We start from the raw sequence: 19,145 nt of genomic DNA, 5'->3' as shown, positions 1-19,145 counted from the left end.
GCACTGCTGCACCATCTGTTTTTTCATTCTGCTTCACTACAAGTTCAAAAGGTTGGAGACCTCGTAACTTTGCTTTTTACCCAAACCACATCATTTTAAATAAACAAAACTAGCCATTCTTACACACCTGTCCCAACTCCTTTGGGATCTAGATCTCAGATTCAAAAGTCTCCCCCTTTCGCATTCCCATAATGCGATTTGGCACAGAACACTTGGATGCTGTTTTCCAATAGCAGGAGCCTCCAGCTGTTTGTCCCTGAACTGCGATAATTGGCCTCAGGGTTCTGCACAAGTGGCAAACTAGAGAATACATTTTGCCCCACGGCCTGGAGGTGGCACAAACATTGCTTCTGCAATTTCATTCCAAGTCTGTTTTTTCCCCAAACCAGGATAACACCCAAAGCCAGACAGGCTTTTAAGTAACTAGCCGTTAATGCATTAAATAACACAAAACATGGTACTTTTTAAAACATTTATATTTATATATATAAAAAAATTAAATATATATAATATATAGTGTGTTTGAGACTAAAAATATAGTACATAATATTTTAAAAAAACGAAAAAAAAGTAGAATAGGAAAAGGTGTGAGGGACACACAGATACACATTGCTAAAAACCTACAATGGTTTGTCCTAACAAAAATAATATCTTTTTTTCTCTTCTCTTAATTATCATCATGGATCCATTTATTTCTGGGGTCTGGGTGGAGAAAATTCAACTGGAGCTAGAAATGGAGGTTGCAATGCCAAGAATGTCTGGGTAGAAAATGTGACCACAGGGAGCCCTGGGCCTCTTCTGGTAAAACTGGACATCTCAAAATTTTCTGGGTCACTGTTGCTAACAAGATTGTGTGGAGTTTTATTGTATTGGGATTTTGGCTGCTCTCTCCCCAAAGTTAGGGTATTCCCAGGGGGGCCAGCATCTGAAGAGCTCCAGAAGCAAACAGAAGATCTCAGGGCCCATCAATACTCAACAGGGCCAGTGGTTGGGGCCAGCAAAAAACCAGGGTAGGGACAGCAGACTGGCAGGAATGAGTGACAGTTCTATGCAAATGGGGTTATTATTATTATTGTTATTATTATTAAGGGCAGGTTTGTACCAGAACTGCCCAGTATGGCCTGTGACTTCTGCGCAGCAATTATTTCTCCAGGGACAGGGCCCAGAGCTCCCTCACAGTGATGCAAAAAAATGGGATTCCTCACCAACCCCCACACATACCCCCTTCCTACCAAACCACACATCTCTCAGTCCTCTCCAGCAGCCCAGAGGTGAGCGTCAGGACCACGCTGACAAAGGTGAGCCAATGCCTTTCACAAAAGCCTGGCCTTGAGGAGAGGAGGAGAAATACCATAGGGGGATAGGAGGAGGCCAAGAGAAGGGAATGGGATATTTAAATGCTAATTTTATAGCGTCTTCACAAAAATAAACGCCTTTCAATTATATCCCTTGGCCTATGCACTTCAGTGTTCATTATGGCCTCGCCAGGGTCAGGAGCTTCACTAATCCTTTTGGGCGATTCTCAACATGCACCGTGGCCTGTAGAGGCACCAAGCGGTGGCCTGGCTCAGGTCAGACAGCACAAACTTGGGGAAGCCAGGATTTCTGAGGCCAGGGTGCTTGGGGAGGAACTGGAGTTCAGCAGTGGGGACAGAACCTTCCACACAGCAAAGAACAAGGCAGTTCGCTCCAAACGGGGTCTTGGCTTTAATGTGGTTTTCTTCAAACCCAAATGGCTGAACTTGCTATGAACGTAGGTCATGTATATTGAGACACCGATTCCGTTTTATGGAGCCCTGTGACTCCTGACAGGTTAACGAGAGGGCATGAAACTCCAGTGCGACGTGCTCCATTTTGAAAGCAGATAAAGCTCCCCTCATCAGAGTGAAGAGGAAAGTAGCCCTGCTGGAATAAGGGGAGAGCATACCACCTGAAGACAGGGTGCTCAAACGGACGTTTTCATTCCAAGCAAGACAGTGATAAGAGCACAGCACTGCTCCCATCCCTGGCCCCTTTCCTTTCTCACTTACTAGGCCTTTTTGCTTCATGCAAACTCTGTGGCTGGACTTTGAAGGATCCAGAATTTAGGATATAGGGCGGGTCCTTCACGAGGGAAGTGACCGTGGCTCAACCAAAATCACAAGATCCTCCGTCAAGATCCAGAATGTATCCCAAAGCTGTTGTACCCCTTTCCCTCCACCGGCTCCCCTTGCAAGCTGCTCCTTCTCAGGCAGGGGCAGCTGTGCTTACTCCCCGACCTCTCGCTCCAGGCACCTTGGACTGCAGGCTTCACCTGTTTGGTGAGAAGAACAAGCTGTCCCTGGGCCGGAGGAATGTTCCTAAGGATCAGGGTGGAGGAAGGCTCCTCCCATTTTCCCCTACAGAAAAAGTGCCTGAAACCTAGGCACATAATATCCCTATGTGCATACTATGTCCTGCCCTGGCAAAAGACACCTTTGCAAACCCATCAGAAATGAGTGGGGAGCAGCACAGATGACCCGATAGCCAAAGGATAGCCCCATATCAATTTTACTCTGATGTTTAGGGTGTATTTTGTGTTGCTGTTTGGGATAAAGGGGTCCCTGGTGGAAACTAATTCACAACACTTCTGACAAGATAATGAAGCTCATGGTGAAAGCTTCTTCAAACAGGAGAGAACCCCCCCAACCAGCTCCCCAGCCCTCACCATGCTTGCTACTGCTCCCAGTTCCTTGCCAGCAATGGGCAGTCTCATCCCTACCCCCAACCCAATGGGTATAACAAAACCAGAATAGTTTTAGGTTTATGCAACCCTCCCCCTTCATTTTATAGGCCAGACAAATTGGGGGCAATGAACAGAAAGTTAGGCCGAGATCTAACCTTCGCAGCTTCAGGACTGGGTCCTGGATCTCCTGACCTTTAGTCCCTTGCTCTTTCCACTAAAACAAGCCGTCAAAGGTGATCAGGATCACCAACTGCTGAGGCATCACCACGTTGCAGGACTCCAGGATTCGACAGCAAAGCTCTGTGATCAAGGACGCCTTCCACTCCCCAGAAAAGCTATTCCACTGGGCCCATCAGGTAGGTTCCAATTCAGATTCTGATGCACCAACATGTAAGTTACAGAGGACAGAGACTACCTTGGTTGCTGATGCTTCCCTGTGCCTTCCAGGGTGCTTTTTTGACACCCAAGAGGCTCCAGTTAACTTGTTAAGGAGTAGAGGACAGTGAAGTAGCTCTGTGTCAGGCTTCTGGAAACTAGGCTTCCTTTTTCAACAATTCTCCCTGCACCATTAGCTCAATTACCTAGTAACCTTAGGCCCTCTCTCCATCATTTCAGTAGAATGAAACTAATACTTAAGCTAAAAAGGGATAAATAAGAGAATCTAGCCAAACCCAAAACAAAAATGAATTCTTTTTGGAATTTGCATGTTTAAAAAGCCACCATCTTTAGACTTTAAGTCTTTGGATTCCCCATGGCTTCTGGTTTTTGTGAAAATAATAGAAATTTGCATGAATTTGTCTGTACAAGAACCTGAATTTCTTGACAGACCTTCCCACTGAGCTCTCATAAAAGGACTCTGTAGAAAGGTATCAGCTTCCAGGGATGGAATACAGCTGGAAGCCTGTAAATGCCCCAGGTAGGGCCCACTCCACAGGAGTTTTCCCTGCTGAAATGAAGGAGGATGCAGAGACTTCCTGCGAGGTTAAAATTAGAGCTACTTGCTTCCTGGGTATTATCTGGTCCTTCCTAGCAAGGGGTTGGCCAGGAATGTCGCCCCCCAGACCCATCCGTAAGGGTGGTAATGGCCTGTGGCTGATGAGCATGTAACTCATTAAAGCGAACATGAATTATGAATGGTGACCATGGAGAAAGGGCGAGGAACATTTTGGGAACTGCACCAGAGGCCCTGTCTCCCATTGGGCTGGACATACAGTTGGGGAGGCAGGAAATAGCCACCTCCAGACACTGCTTCTTAGGAAGGCGAGGCTGGGGCAGGGGTACAGTTTCTCCTTGGAGCGCCTGTTCTCTCTGGTCAGAAGGTCGTGGCTGAGAAGTGGTCACATGGAAGGTGTGTGTTGGATGTGCGTGCACATGGAGGAGGAGAAATGGCCCGTGGAATGCCTGTGGTGCCCTTCCGCGCCACCTTCTCCCGGTCAGCACAAGTTCTCTGCCAGGGCCATTTCCAGGCCCCTTACCTCTCCAGGTCCTCTCACCCATCTCTCTCCTAACACTGTAACACTTAACAGTGTGTCCGAGGCTCACAAGTACCCACTCCCTGCACAACCGCCCACGTAGGGTCAGTCATCCAAAGCTTGACACTCAAGGCACTGAAAGTGGAAGAAGGAATCTGATTGGTCCAAAAAAAAAAAAAAAAGACACTTAAAAAACCAAAACCTGTCTCCCATACCCCCCGGAAGGTGGCCTCCAACCAACTGATGGGACCTAGGAGAGTAGAGCCTGAGAGCCAGGCCCCCTCCGTAACCCTATCGGAGCCCACTGTGTGACAGGTCTGGCAACCTGAATGTTTAAAAATGGATTCAAAGTGCTTGGAGACTGAAAGAGTAATGGAGGGTGTTAGGAACCCCATGGAGAAGAATAGGTACTACCTTTCCTTTCCACTGGGACTTGTATTTGGGTGGGGGAATCCCTACAGCTTTTCTTCCCAAATGAGGTTTTCATTGTTTTTTGTTTTCTTTGAAAAATAGCCTACAGCACCCCCACCCCTACCTCACCACTCCCCAAACCAGCTCAAGAGTTAAAGCCAGGAAGTGGGGCAGATTGGGGAGAGGAGGCTTGTGTGGCTCCCTCTAGTGTTGGTTCACTGCTGTGCAGCACACAGCGGTATCTGGGTCAATCAGGACATAGTCCTGCCTTTCTTTCTCCACCAGGACCCTGACTTATCTGGCTGGCCCAGCATGGAGGAGAAGGAAGGCGGGCAGTGCTGCCGGGGGGATTCCTGGATCCCTCTGCATGCTGACAGACAGCTGTCCACAGTGGGTAGCCAAGGTGACTGGCATTTTGATCCCAGCTGAATGAAGGCTGGATTTGAATGCAATGCCAGGGCTGTTCTGTAGACAAGAGCAAACATAAATCCAAGCTCCCTTCTGCAGTACCCTGAGGAAGGAGAGAGGCACCCAGGGCACGAATGCAGACAACAGAGGGACTGGCCAGGCTATCCTGTTTTCCACCTGTCTGTGCCACAGCCACCCACTCCCATACTTCATGTCCCTAGGCCAAAGCCTGCCCATCCCTGGGTACCCCCATTTCCACTTATGGGAGGTCAGAGGGGTGGGATAGAAAGGGAATGCTAAAAAGTGCCCCCTCTGCTCTCCCTAACCTTCACTTTCCCTGTCCCCATTTTAGGGTCAGGCAAGAGTGCAGGTCAGAAAAGACACATCCTCCCGAAGAAGAGGGAAGGGCAGGCCCAGGAGGCTGGGGCATGCACAGAGCACCATCCTCGGGACGGGGTGTTTCTGGGAGACCTGCTCCCCACCTGCCACGGTGGGAGGAAGAAGGCTGATCCGAGAAGGGAGCAATGAGCAATGCCCCTGAATATCAGGGAACAGCTGTGAAAGCCTTCTCCTCTGCCCCGCAGAGATGCCCCAGCCAGGCTCTGGCCCCTACACGTGAGTCTGCATGCGCTGCTGGAATCGCTGGCCGTAGTCCGAGTGCTGGGAGGTGTAGGAGAATCGAGTGGCTGTGGCGTACTTGCCAATGGGGTCATACGCCTCATATGGGGTCCGCTCCAGGCCAGAGGTTGGAGCCTGGGGGTAGCCCAGTCGGTAGGTGGGGTACCCAGCTGCCCCAGGGAAGGGATGGGAGTTGAACTTCTCATAGTTCTCGTAGGACAGCTGGCTGGTTGTGTCGGTGCCAGCTGGGGCAGCAGGGCCAGGGGGTGTGGGCTCAGGGCCATAGTCAGAGGCGGGCGCCCGGCTATAGGTGTTGAGCTGGGCATAGCCGCTGGAGTGGGAGAGACGGGATGAGGGGCGGCCGTCGAAGCGGGCAGGGCCAGGGGCACGGTAGTCAGCATAGAGCACTGCCCTGGAAGACGGGCGATCTTCATGGGCACGCACGTTGTAGTAGCCATTGGTGGGGTCCTGGGGGCAATGAGAGAAGAGGATGGAGGCAGTGTTCCCTCTTGGGTGGGGATCAAGTCTCACCATGGCCTTCTGGGCCTCTTCCTCCAGCTCTCCCTATGTCCCTATCTAGCATTCCACCTCCTCTGCTCCTTCAAAAACCCTCCCAACCACTCCTGCCCAAGTCTGTCCTCACCTCCCCGCTACAGGACCTCAGAAACCCACTGGCCCACTAGCCCTCATGCCCTGGCCCCTTCCCTCTTTCCCACCTTCATCTCATACTCCTCCCGGGTGTCGATGGTGTCGCAGTGCAGGTCCTGCTTCAGATCCACATCATCCTTAAATGACTGCGGAGCAGCAGGAGTGGGGCATCAGCAGACGGAAGCCCTGCTCTTTTCGCCCCTCACCAACCCCTCCCCACACTCAGAGGCCACCTGCTCATGGGAGGGGTCTGAGGTCAAGGGCAGACTTGAGTTCTGGTGCTCTCAGCAGAGGCTCTGGGATGTGGTGGGAAGAGGCCAGAGACCTTGGTTCGAGCACTAGTTTGGTTGCTAACATGTAATGTGACCTTGTGTATGTCACTGCCCCTCTCCAGGGCTGTTTCCTCATCTCAGCAATGAGGCAGATGGACCAGAAAGCCTCCGGGGGCTTCCAACTTTCACACTCTGTGGGGTAAAGGAAGTCTTTGGAGAACCCCAGCTGCCTATCCTCTGCTGGAGGAAACTAGCCTGGGGTGTGTGTGAGAGAATGTGTGTGAGTGTGGGAGAGTGTGTGTGAGTGTGGGAGAGTGTGTGTGGCAGGACCAGGGATGGCCGACTGAGGAAGGAGAGAATGACCACGGTTATTAGAGATCTGGGATGGAGCTGGTCCTCAGAGAGTGGAGAAGGCAGGAGGCCAGCAAGGAGCAGGACCCTCACCGAGTAGATGGCCTTCATGACCCGGGTCGCTGTGGAGACGCTGGTAGTGTCATCCTCCCGGTCAGAATGCATCGTAAGTGGCTCTCGGTTCACTGTCTCCACCTTGATATCCAGCTTCCTCAGGGTCACGTCCTTGCGACCTGGGATGGGAGAGGCAGCCTGGAACAAGTGCTTCCTGCTGGCCTCTGCAGTGGCTGCTTCTGGCTCCCTCTGGGCTAGAGCTCAACGGCCAACCTCCCATCCATCCCGAGCACTGCCTGTCATGGCCCCGGAAGAGCCAAGGGAAGGCTGTGGGCTGCACAGGGCCCATACTCACTGCCTTTGCGGCGCCGGTAGAGGAAGAATACCAAGGCGATGAAGAAGAAGATGAGCAGGATGCTCGCGCCGATGGTGGCCCCAGCTATGATGCCCACAGGTAACACCTCTTTCGATGGGGAAAGAAAGGTGGAGGGGTGAGGCTGGAGTTATACTGGGAGCTAAGCTCAGTGCTGGCTAAAGGCTAGGCCACAGCTACAGAGGCAACCTTGGCTTGTGTACAGGGCTAAGTTTTGACTGAGCCTGGGGACAGTGTTAGGTTTAAGTCAAGGCTGGATTAGAGAGGAAGGTCTGCATTGTGGTTGGATTTTGGTCTGTGCTCCAGCTCCATCAGAATGGAGATCATGGTCATGTCTCATCCCTGCAGCTGGGGCAGGAGTTTGTCCCTGGTCTTGGTTGTCTGTCGATCCCTGTTCTTCAGCCCACCTGACTATGATGCTCGGCCCCTCGCTCTTGTTTGAGGTCAGCTATCTCCAAACTCTCCAATCTGCCACCTGTGTCTCGACATCTTTCACCACTGTGCCATCCATAATACCACTGTGACTGCCTCATATGCACCTATCTACTCAGTGCTCCAACAGTTTTCCTTGGTTTCCTCTGCTTCCCAGAACTGAGGAGGAGCTCAGGAATCCTGCTTCCAACCTTCTCTCTCTTCCTAGCAGCCCTAGTTGAATCCAGATCCTGCTTATAGCTCTTCCCCTCTGAGATCCTTCCCTGTGGAGCCCCACGTTACTGTATCTACTCCATTCTTCCCCACCCCCAACCCCCTTGCTGGCATCCTCATTTAAGACTGAAGTGATAGGCTGGGCGCGGTGGCTCACGCCTGTAATCCTAGCACTTTGGGAGGCCGAGGTGGGTGGATCATGAGGTCAGGAGATAGAGACCATCTTGGCTAACACGTTGAAACCCCGTCTCCCCTAAAAATACAAAAAATTAGCCGGGCATGGTGATGGGTGCCTGTAGTCCCAGCTACTTGGGAGGCTAAGGTAGGAGACTCGTTTGAACCTGGAAGGCACAGGTTGCAGTGAGCCAAGGTCGCACCACTGCACTCCAGCCTGGGCGACAGAGCGAGACCCCATCTCAAAAAAAAAAAAAAAAAAAAAAAAGACTGAAGTGATGGGATGCTGTCATTTCCCATGCGGTTCCCCATCTCCTATGTCAAATGGTTCTCAAAAAATAAAACAACAACAAAAAAATGCTATCTTTTCCTCCTTGGACATGGTAGCTTCCAAAAGCCAAAGGAATACCTCTTTTATCATGTGAGAAGTGCCTTAAAGGAGAGAACACTTTTCTGCTATCAGAATGACAATTCTTGAAGAGGTAGGGGAACCCATACTTATATGCCAGGCATTTTGTAAATATTCTCTCATTTAATCCTCACAACAACCCAATGAGATGGGCAGTGTTTTTCCCTTTTGCAGTTCATATGATTCTTCTCCATCTGAATTAATTTGCTACCCCTCTGTAAGTCCCTCCACTACACTGAAAGTTTCTTGAGGTCAGGGACTGTGTCTTGTTCACAGCTCTTCCTGCAGCCCCTGGGGCAGAGCCTAGCACATAGCAAATGCTCAATACACTTTAACGAAGTAAGGGAACTTCCCCAGTTGAGCACAGAGGCCAGGTTCTGGAGGAGAGGCCCATGAGAGTTCTTTCCCTCTGATGCACAGACTCTTATAATAGGCAGGAATCAGAGGGGTGTAGCCCCAAACCCCTTCACTCCTGACCTCTCAGCCAGGACCTCTCTCTGTGTGTCCCCTCTCTCAGAGCAGAGCCCAAGGGAAGGGGAGCAGCTGAGCCCTGCCCCTGGAGAAAAGAAGGAGCAGAATCGTCAGGCTGCCCTGCACCCCAGCTGGCAGGCAGCACTGCCAGTCACCTCGCTCTTCCAGCTGGATGATGGCTGTGCCCGGCCCAAAGCTGTTCCAGGCGGTGCAGTTGTAGTGAGTCTGAAAGTCGGCCTCCATGACGTTGTTGATGGTGAGCGTGGATAGCACCCCACTGCCTGAGTTGGTCCTCTCCACTGTATAACGTTCCAGGGTCCCCACCTCCAAGAAGTTCTCCTTCCAGGCCCATGCCTGAGGTGGAGAGGGAAGGAAGAAGGTAAGAAAGGGGCAGGTGGCAGAAGCCCATGCCCACGTATCCCCTGATCCATCCTCAATGCTCCCTCACCCCTATGTGCCATGTGTGCCCCACGAGCCCAGCCTAACACCTCCCTGTAACAAACCTAAGTCACACCTGCTACCTCACACCCTCGGCACTGACACTCCACTCAAGGAGAAGCAAGTGGCTCCCAAGCATGGCTGACATCAGATTTACCTAGGGAGATTCTTTCAAATGTAGATATTTGGGACTTACGTCCTAAATAGGAATCTCCAGGGAGGAGGAGAATCTCTATTCTCATAATGATCACATGTAATGTGGATGCAGCTGATCCAGTGAACCGACACTGGGAATCCCAGATGTAGAAAAAGTTCTGCATTTGTCCTCAAGAACGCTGGGCTCCTGTCCCCATCAAGCCCCTGTGTGGCCTCCCTGTCCCTCTCTAGGCCTCATTTTCTTCATCTATACAATGACAGAACCAGGCTAGGGCTAGACAATGTTCAAGATTTCTTCCAGCTCTGATAGTCTGTGATTCTAAGCAAGCATAACTCAATCTTTAGGCGAACATTTAACCAACCCACGTGACCTGCCTGGCTGGCTCTGAGACTGATCCACAGACTTATAATAGGCAGAACCCACAACAGGGTATTCCTGGACCCCTCCATCCCTGACCTCTCAGCCGGGCCATTCCCCTGCATGGCCCCTTCCTCAGAGTGGAGCCTAAGGGAGGGGGAGCAGCTGAGAACTGGCTCTTTTCCAAGGATCAATCCTTCTAGATCTGCAAGGAAAGCCCCCCGGGAGGCCAGCCGCCTGCTGCCCGGGCTGCCGTGGTAATGAAGTGTCCCTGGGCAGCCCTGGAGTTAGCCAAATGGTCATTAAATGTGATGAGGGGTTTGACAGTTAATAGTCACGGAAGGAATTAATGGCTCATGGTGTGGGGGAGAGGAGAAAGGAGGGAGGGGAGTGGCAAGGCAAAGGGGCTGGTAGGAGGAAGGCAGGAGGAGGGAGGGAAGAGTGGGCCAGGCAGGCAGGAGAACTGATGGGAAGGGAGGGAGACAGCAGGAGCCAGAGGAGGAGGAGACAGGGAAGGGGAGGGAGCAAGGAAAAGAGCAGGAGGTCAATGACAGGGCAGATGAGGGAGAAAAGAGGGGAAGTGTTAGCCCAGGGGAGAGAGCGGGGAACTAACATGAATCGAGTGCTGGCCTAGGCATCTCACACCTGCTGCTGCCATGACTTCTCACAGCAACCCTATTAGGTAGGAGTTACTGGCCCTGTTTTATAGATGAATAAACTGAGGTTCAAAACATTAAGTGATCTGCTCAGGGACACATAACAAGTAAGGGAGGAGGTGGGATTTGAGCAGGTAAAGGGACAGAGGGACAGAAAGCAGAAGATTCAGGGATGGAAACGGGACAGGGAAGTTGAAGGAGCAAAACCAGCAGAAGTGAGAGGAGGCTGGGCCTGCGCGAAGAAGCAGGGAGGGCTGGCTGTCTGCAGCCAGGTCCGCCACTCACTATGCGGTCTGGGGGTGGTGTGCTCCCAATGAAACACTCCACCTTGCCACCGTCACCCCTCACAGCGTACTGCACTGCCTCACTGGAGATGATGGGGGGCCCTAAAAGCAAGAAGACACGAGTCAGAACCAGTTAAAAACTGCAGTACCAGCCCGCCCAGGCCCCGCTGCCTCTCAGGCCACTCACTCACCGTTCACATAGAGCGGCACCTCCCGCTCAGCCACTCCGATTCGAGGCACGATGGCCCGGCAGGTGTAGGTGCCAGCGTCTGCCTGAGTCACCGACTTCAGCAGCAGCTGGTTGCTGTTACTCAGGACCTGGGCAGAGAGAGCAGCCTCGGGTGGGGAGCCAGGAGGCCTGGGCCCCTACGTCCATGAGGGCCCCACATCGGAGGCATTGGAAAGAAAGCAGGAAGGGCCACGAGTGAATTCCCGGAAGGGAAATGGGGTTCCCGAGTCCATTTTGGTCCATGCTCTGACTCTACACAGGTTGGCACGTAAATACGCCATCTCTGCAAGTGTGGGCAGGGATGCGGTGGAAGCCAGAGAGGGCAGGTGAAGGCTGCAATCATTTTAGGAGGATGCAGCCTCTTCTGATGATCTGTTCTAGTGTTTTCATTGCCAAATGAGGTAGGACGTTTTACTCTGAAACTCCTCTTCCTGCAATTCTGGCCCAAATGGTCTAATGGGGGTCTCTGCAGAGCTGTAGACTCCAGCCTTCTTTAGTGAATCGCCTCAGCTTCCCCACCTCCCTGTGCAGCATTATTTACCAGACCTTTGCCACTGCAGTAGTCCTGTCCCAGGCCCTCTCCCTTCCTCCCACCCCACCCTGCTTCCCACGCACAGGTGAGTTTGTCACCCCAGTGCTTCTGAACTGGGCAGCTGTCCTGTGAGAAGAGGTGGGGATAACTGTAAGCACTTTCTCCTCCAAATTCCAAGACCCTAGAAATAGCCCAGGTTCAAAGATAATGCTGCAGCCCCCCATCTACTCCCATCTGTGGCTGCACCCCTTCCTCCCAGCATTCAGAATAGGCAGTAAGAGTCTTACCATATTTGAGTCCTTTTTGGTCCAGGTGAGAGTGAGGGGGGGATTCCCAACCCAGACACAGGTGAGGGTCACATCAGAGCCAATGTCTGTGGTTGTGGGTTTGGGGTCTACTACAATCCGGGGAGCAACTGTGAGGGAGAAAGAAGCCACTCGTTAGGGTCTCAAGCTCATGGGGTTAACTCCAATCAATCTTTCTCCTGCCCTGTTACCTCCCCATTCATGGAGCAGCCCCCGACTCTGCCCCAGGCCCTTTGGGGGCCCCTGCTCTCTGTCCCCGTCCCTGCCCTCCCAGCTACTCACAGTGGACATTTACTAAAGTGCTGACATTGGTGCTCCCCACTTTGTTGTGAACCTCACAAGACACAGGCTCCGTGAAAAAGGAGTAATCCACATTTGTCTCATAGCGACTCTCATGGGCGTCTTCAATCAAGAAACCCCCTTTGGCCCACCTGGGGGAGGAGGCAACACAGAGGTGGGATCAGGCCTCAGACCCTCTCAACTACATCCATGACACTTGGCCTCCCCAGTACAGCCTCCAACCCCGAACTCTTCCGTATCACTCCCCAGAGTGCTCCCAGCCTCTGACCCCCTCACCTGTAGCCCAGGATCTCGGGGTTGGCTGTGGCCTGGCAGGTAAAGACAACACGCTCACCCTCCTGCACCGTCTGTGGCTCAATGGACAGGGTCACTGTAGGAGGGTCTGCAAAGTAGAGCACAGGGAGTCAGGGTCTTTTCTGTCCCTTGAGTTTCTTTTTCCCTCTCTAACACATACACTCAGACCTGACCACTCTGGTGGGGATCTGGGAATTTGAGGTTGCAGTGTATCAGCTCGTTAACGCGCCGTCTTCCTCACCTTTTCCACATGGAGCCTCTAGGGGGCCTGCTAGGGTGACCACCAATGAAGACACCAAAGGGACAAATAACGCAATGGACTAATGACCCACTGTGGCCACTAGGCGTCAGTGTGAGCTTGCTTGGCTCACTAAAAGGGATGGGGTGTGGGCATCCCCAGGTGCTGCCCACACCACCATGGTTCCCTGGGCAGAGACACTTTATTACACACCTACCAGGTAAGAATACTCCACGCTAGATGCTCTTCTGCTATATCTCATTTAATGCTCACAACCCCAGGAAGCAGGTCCAGGTCCACAATCCCTTATTTGAAACCCTTAGGACTAGATGCATTTCAGAATTTAGAATTTTTCAAATTTAGGAAGGCAATGTTGCGCATAGAGCGTTTACTGTGTAGGATCCCCAGCAGCGTCTGGACCGCATCCCATAGTCACACATACGAATACATTTGCAGTGAGACTTAAGACTAAATTAAATAAAAGACTATGAAGAGCCTTGGTTCAGGCTTCACCACCAAACCACTTTGAGTTTGAATAAGGGACTATAGGCCAATATTTTATCTTTTGCAATATACAGTATACAGAATTGGAAACTGAGGCCCAGAGAGTATAAACCATTGACTAATAACAGGCTGATTTAGACCTGGGGACTGCCTGACTCCACAGCCAATGCTCTACCAGCCCTTAGTCCCCATGGTTCAATCCAGGGAATGAAAGATGTGAAGAAGGCGAGCGTTTGCCCTGGGGACCATGGGGGGACTCTTAGTTTGTGCTTCTCAAAAGGCTGCCTACAGTCCCCTCCCACTCCCCTGCTCCAGACTGCTCCCCCCAGCCCACTCACGGTGCACGTCCAGCTCGATGGAGGTCTCCTTGCCACTAGGGATGGCTTCGTTCATGCTTCGGCAAGTGAAGACACGCCCAATGTCCAGGTCTGTGGGGTTAATGAGCAGTTGGCTCACGGTGGTCTCCCTCTTCCCATCCTTCAGCAATTCCTGGAACATGACAAGGGTGGGAGATACGGTCAAGCTAAAAGCCCCCTCCTCTGCTTTTAAGTTCACCTCACTCAGAGATGGGCTTGGGCTGGAGGGGTACTTTAACTTAAAGCTCAACCCCGCCGGGCGCGGTGGCTCACGCTTGTAATCCCAGCACTTTGGGAGGCCGAGGCGGGTGGATCACGAGGTCAGGAGATCGAGACCACAGTGAAACCCCGTCTCTACTAAAAATACAAAAAATTAGCCGGGCGTGGTGGCGGGCGCCTGTAGTCCCAGCTACTCGGAGAGGCTGAGGCAGGAGAATGGCGTGAACCCGGGAGGCGGAGCTTGCAGTGAGCCGAGACTGCGCCACTGCACTCCAGCCTGGGTGACAGAGCGAGACTCCGTCTCAAAAAAAAAAAAAAAAAAAAAAGCTCAACCCCCTTCATTCCCCCAATCTCTTCCCTGTGTGTGTGTGTGTTTAGTCAATAGACTATTAATTATCTTTTACTTAAAAGATATATTTTTAGGGTCTTGCTATGTTGCCCAGGCTAGCCTCCAAAGCCTGGACTCAAGCAATCCTCCTGCCTGAGCCTTCTGAGTACAGCGACTACAGGAGTGTGCCATCATGCCCACATCATAGACTATCTTTTGGAACAGTTTTAAGTTTACAGAAAAATTAAGCAGAAAGTACAGGGAGTTTCCATATACCCTCCTCCCTGACCTTACAGTTTTCCCCCATTACTAACACCTTAACACCTGGCATTAGAGTGATAAGTCTGTTACAACTGATGGACCAAAACTAACATATTATTATTAAGGCCACAGTTTATATTAGAGTTCACTCTGTGAGTCCAGCGCAAATCCCTTCTCTTCGGGAAAGCCTTCTTCAGCCAGCCCAGCCCTCAGAACTCTCTCCCAGACTGAATTTATGCCCTTATAGTCAGTGTGTCCTGCTCACAGCTCCAGACACATCCAGCCTTGCTTGTAGGCACCATGTGTGAGTGTTCCAGGGTTGGGTTTTTTCTGCTAAACTGTAAACTCCTTGAGGGCAGGGAAGGGACTCACAGGCTCGAAGTCTTACACTTGCTCAGTGACAGCCAGGCGTCCCTAAATATGGTCACAGGAACCCTTGATCTGTTTTCTATGTTGCAAACTGCCTGAGGGAAGCCATATTATTAATCAAAGTAAGGCCCCGTTGTTTGACCACCATGCATGCAGCTTTGCTGGACAGGCACAGTTCAGGGCCAGTGCAGTAACACTGACTCCCTTGTGTTGCTTTGAAGCTCTATTGTCTTTAATGAATATGAAAAATGGGGGTGGATGACAAATGGATATTAACAAATCAACTTGTTTGGTTGCCAAAATATCTAAAAACATGTAGCCCTGAGGAAGAAAAATCACAGTTTTTGGTTGTGAAAAGGTTAAGTACCACTGAGGCCAAATTATCATTTGTCAAATGAGAAACTAAGGCCAGAAAAAAGTGAAGTGAATTATCCAAGGTCACACAGTGTGTTAAGGGCAGAACTGAAGCCAGAAGCCAGGTATCCCTGGGATTGCATGCTGAGGAGCATGGGAACATCTCTCTCTCCACACTGAGAAATGCTCCTGCAGCACCAGCAAAGGGCTGAATACACATATGTTTACCCACAACTGGCAGGGTAACCCTAACCAAGAAATCTGGCTTTGAATTCCAGCTGTACTGTCCGCTTTGCTATGTAATCCTGGGCAAGTCACTAGATATCTTTCATGGCTTCCTCATCTATAAAATGTATACAAGGACCTCTGCTTCCCCAGCCTCTTTGTTATGATGACTGGAATAATCTGACAACCAGATGCTGAAGAAAAGAGGTAGAAGTGATCAGTGGAGAGAAAGCACAGTCAGACCCAGATACAAACCCCAGCTCTGTGCCAGCTGTGTGACCTTAGACAAGTCACTCAACCTCTCTGAGTACCAGTTTCCTCCTTTGTGAGTAGAAATATGCCTCCTTTATGGGACTCCTATAAAGATTAAGAGAGACTGTCCATAAAGTGTTTAGCATGCACAGTGTCTGGCACACAGTAGGTGCTTAATCCATGGCAACTTATTATTACCATTAGTCTCTGTTCAGCTACTGAATGACACAGTAAACCTGGGAATTCATTTCTCTTCTCTGGGTTTCAATTTTCCCAACTGTAGAATAGGAGGGCTGAACCAGATGACCTCTAAGACCCCTCTCATGTCTGTGTGCTCCGGAGTCTGTGGTGAAACCCCCGTGGGAAAGGAGAGGTGAGCTGGGCTAGGCCCAGGAGGAGCTGGGGGAGCTGGCCGGAGCTCACCGTGCTGGCCACAGCGCCCTCCTGCTGCGTCCCATCCCGGAACCAGATGATGGTGGCAGCAGGCTTCGCATTGAAGGCCCGGCATGTGAGGTTGTGGGGGGTGCCTGCCTGCAGTAGAATCACAGGGCCTCCGTCAATCCTGGTGTCCTCTGGGGGGACTGTGGGAGAAAGCAGAGCAAAGTCAGTGCAGGGTGTGGCTAACACTTCCCTGATGACCGAAACTACTGCCTCTGGAAGCATCCTTGCACCTGCACGTGCGTCTCTAGGTAGGCAGTACCACCCTACTCCTAACCTACAACCACTGTCTCCACTGCTCTTGTGGTGGCTTCCCCTAGGTACTCAGCTCACACATCTTTCCCAGCCCTTGTCTGCTTTTCTTTCCTGGCCTATAATATTTTCTGGTACTCCATGCCCCTACTGGTTTTTTGTTGGTTTGTTTGTTTGTTTTTGAGATGGAGTCTCGCTATGTCGCCCAGGCTGGAGTGCAGTGGTGCCATCTCGGCTCACTGCAACCTCCGCCTCCTGGGTTCAAGCGATTCTCCTGCCCCAGCCTCCCAAGTAGCTGGGATTATAGGCGCCCACCACTGCTCCCAGCTAATTTTTGTATTTTTAGTGGAGAGTAGGGGTTTCACCATGTTGGCCAGACTGGTCTCGAACTCCTGACCTCTCAGGTGATCCACCTGCCTCAGCCTCCCAAAGGGCTGGGATTACAGGCATGAGCCACTGTGCCTGGCTCCATACCCCTACAGTTGCTCAGAGCTGCACACTACAGATGGAAGCCTCAAACTTAGGAAAGGGCTGGGCTATCTCAGGCGCTGAGTACAGCTCATACCCTTGGGAGTCTGGCTCGGAAAGGCGGCTACCTCCATAGGACTTCTCCCATCCTCCCTCCTGTCTGCTCCTCTGCCCTGGAGCAGCCAGATGGGCTGCCCTATTACAGTAACCACCATGTCACACTGCTAGCAGGTTATTTTTCCCTACAGCACAGCTAAGTATGTGCCACTCCCCTGCTCAAGCACCTTCAATGGCTACAACTGCCTAGGGCATAAGTTCCAAGCATTTCGGCCTCCTGTTCAGGGTCCTCAAGCCAAGACCTGCAATGCAGTGCTTTCCATATGGCATGCCCTTCTCCCACAGCTTCTATTGACGTGCTTCCCATCCTGTTCAAATCCCAGTTGATGCACAAGGCTTTCCGTGCTGTAGCCCACCCCAACCATGGTGGCCCCCACCAGTCACTCAGAGCTCTTAGCACCATCTGTCTTGGATTTTGTTTACTTATAACAGCTGCCCCAACCAAAACTGTGATTCCCCTGGAAAAACAGCAACCCTGTCTCACTAATATTTATGTGGTCACCAGTGCCTAGGATGTGACCAAAGTAGGCTCTTGCTAAATGTTTAAAGAATTGAATTGACCGATGTCTGATGCTAGCAAACAAGGGGGGCTCTCCCTGTCCTATCTCCATAGGCTTCTAAGACAAACCAGACTGTAAGTTCCCCGAGGGTAGCGGCTGCTTCTGATATACCATCAACACTTCAATATCCAGCCCAGGGCTTGGGTGATCACAGGTGCTCAGGGATATTTGCTGAATCAATGAATGGATACTGATGAAATAGAGGCAGAAGGATCTTGATTATAATTTTTCTGGTCCACCCAGTGTTCATCAACCATAAATGAGAAAGGAACTCCTGGGCTCAAGCAATCCTCCCACCTTAGCTTCCCAAGTATCACAAACTACAGGTACACACCATCATGCTTGGCTAATTTCTATTTTTTGTAGAGACGAGGTTTTGCTACGTTGCCCAGGCTGGTCTGAAATTCCTGGGCTCAATCAATCCTCCTACCTCAGCCTCCCAAAGTGCTGGGATTACAAGCACGAGCCAGCATGCCCCACCGATAAAAGATTTTGTTTGCTTCTTTCTGAAGAAGACAAGAAAGACTCAGAGGAGGGTCCAGAGGGAACACTCGAGAGGAGATCTTGGGAGACCCACAGTGCCCAGTGGTGGGCAGGGCTGTTCTAGAATTTACACAATGAAGGTCTCTATGCTGGGGTTTCCAGTAGAAACTACTCGAAACCTGTCTCAGCATTCTGTTCAACTCATGCGTGCCTAGTGGTATAGTGGAAAAATAATAAAACTTAGATTCAGACTGCCTGGTTTCAAATCCTGGCACCTTTGTTCCCCTGCTGTGTGATCTCGGATGAGGTCCTAAAATCACTGAGTCTCAGTTTCTTCATCAGAGAAGAAACCAAGACATAACAATGCCCCCTCACTAGAGCCTCGTGAAGGTCAGATGAGACACTGTACATAGACTATGATGTGCAGGGCATGCGTGAGGTACGGAACGTATTAGCCTTACTGCCTGGACGAGAGTAGCAGTGGCTCCAACTCCTGCCTGGCTAATTATCCTCTGAATCCCTGGCTCTTCCTTCTTGTTCTGTGGTGTATCTGGTTCCAATGCCAGATGGGGACAGGTTTGAGGATGGGGATGGGGAGCAGCTTGAAAAGTAGAGAAAGGTGGAGAGAAATGAATAAACAGCTGCTACTCAGGGCCTCCTGGTCTGCTCAGGCCCCTCTAAGGTCACATGCTGCTGCCACACCCAGGAGGAAGATCCTGGATGGGCAGAGCCCTGAGGAGACGCCATGCCCAGGTGTGTGCCCAGGCGTGTGAAGCCCCTCCACTGGGAAGGCATCAGCTTCCTCTGCCCTGGTAATGCTTCCTGCCCCTTTGTTCACACAAAGAGTACCCATCTCTCACCTCTGCCAGCAGTCCACCTTTCTCTGAATTCTCCAAACTCTCTGCTCATCCTCCATGAGCTCATCCCTGCCCCTCATATATGGGACAAATGACAATAAAGCTGTTAAGGTGCCTGCTGAGCCAGCTGTTAAAGGGCATGCATCCATGTGTGCATGTGTTTATAAGCAAGTTTTTATGGTTTGTGACTTAAATCTGTATATCTATATGCTCATGTGCCTCCCCACATTCATGTGCCCCTAAGTCTGTGGTCAAACAAGGCCTCAGTCTCCTTGTTTATAAAACTTCAAAAATACAATGGA

At 51.2% G+C, this 19,145-nt stretch overlaps 1 protein-coding gene and 1 pseudogene across 3 annotated transcripts in view; both read right to left on the bottom strand.

Annotated features, from left to right (window-relative positions):
- Positions 1 to 458: 458 nt before the first annotated feature.
- On the bottom strand, positions 459 to 4,201 carry LOC134733946 (uncharacterized; annotated as a pseudogene).
- Positions 459 to 19,145, bottom strand: part of KIRREL1 (kirre like nephrin family adhesion molecule 1) — a 107,229-nt gene continuing 88,542 nt past the window's right edge. For 2 of the 3 annotated variants that reach the window (XM_063624938.1, XM_063624940.1), the window contains exons 4-15: positions 16,092 to 16,249; positions 13,643 to 13,793; positions 12,545 to 12,650; positions 12,251 to 12,399; positions 11,951 to 12,078; positions 11,094 to 11,268; positions 10,904 to 11,004; positions 9,166 to 9,364; positions 7,294 to 7,401; positions 6,978 to 7,117; positions 6,330 to 6,407; positions 5,596 to 6,081 (exon numbers count right to left, since the gene is read on the bottom strand). In XM_063624938.1, the coding sequence (XP_063481008.1) occupies positions 5,605 to 6,081; positions 6,330 to 6,407; positions 6,978 to 7,117; positions 7,294 to 7,401; positions 9,166 to 9,364; positions 10,904 to 11,004; positions 11,094 to 11,268; positions 11,951 to 12,078; positions 12,251 to 12,399; positions 12,545 to 12,650; positions 13,643 to 13,793; positions 16,092 to 16,249 (1,970 nt within the window). In that variant the 3' untranslated portion in view covers positions 5,596 to 5,604. Of the gene's footprint in view, positions 6,082 to 6,329; positions 6,408 to 6,977; positions 7,118 to 7,293; positions 7,402 to 9,165; positions 9,365 to 10,903; positions 11,005 to 11,093; positions 11,269 to 11,950; positions 12,079 to 12,250; positions 12,400 to 12,544; positions 12,651 to 13,642; positions 13,794 to 16,091; positions 16,250 to 19,145 lie in introns of all 3 variants that reach the window. The other variant, XM_063624939.1, reaches the window with a different exon arrangement.

The sequence above is a fragment of the Symphalangus syndactylus genome, chromosome 12 (genome assembly GCF_028878055.3).
Source record: "Symphalangus syndactylus isolate Jambi chromosome 12, NHGRI_mSymSyn1-v2.1_pri, whole genome shotgun sequence".
In the NCBI taxonomy this organism is placed as follows: Eukaryota; Metazoa; Chordata; class Mammalia; order Primates; family Hylobatidae; genus Symphalangus; species Symphalangus syndactylus.
This window is presented reverse-complemented; position numbering and strand designations above follow the sequence as displayed.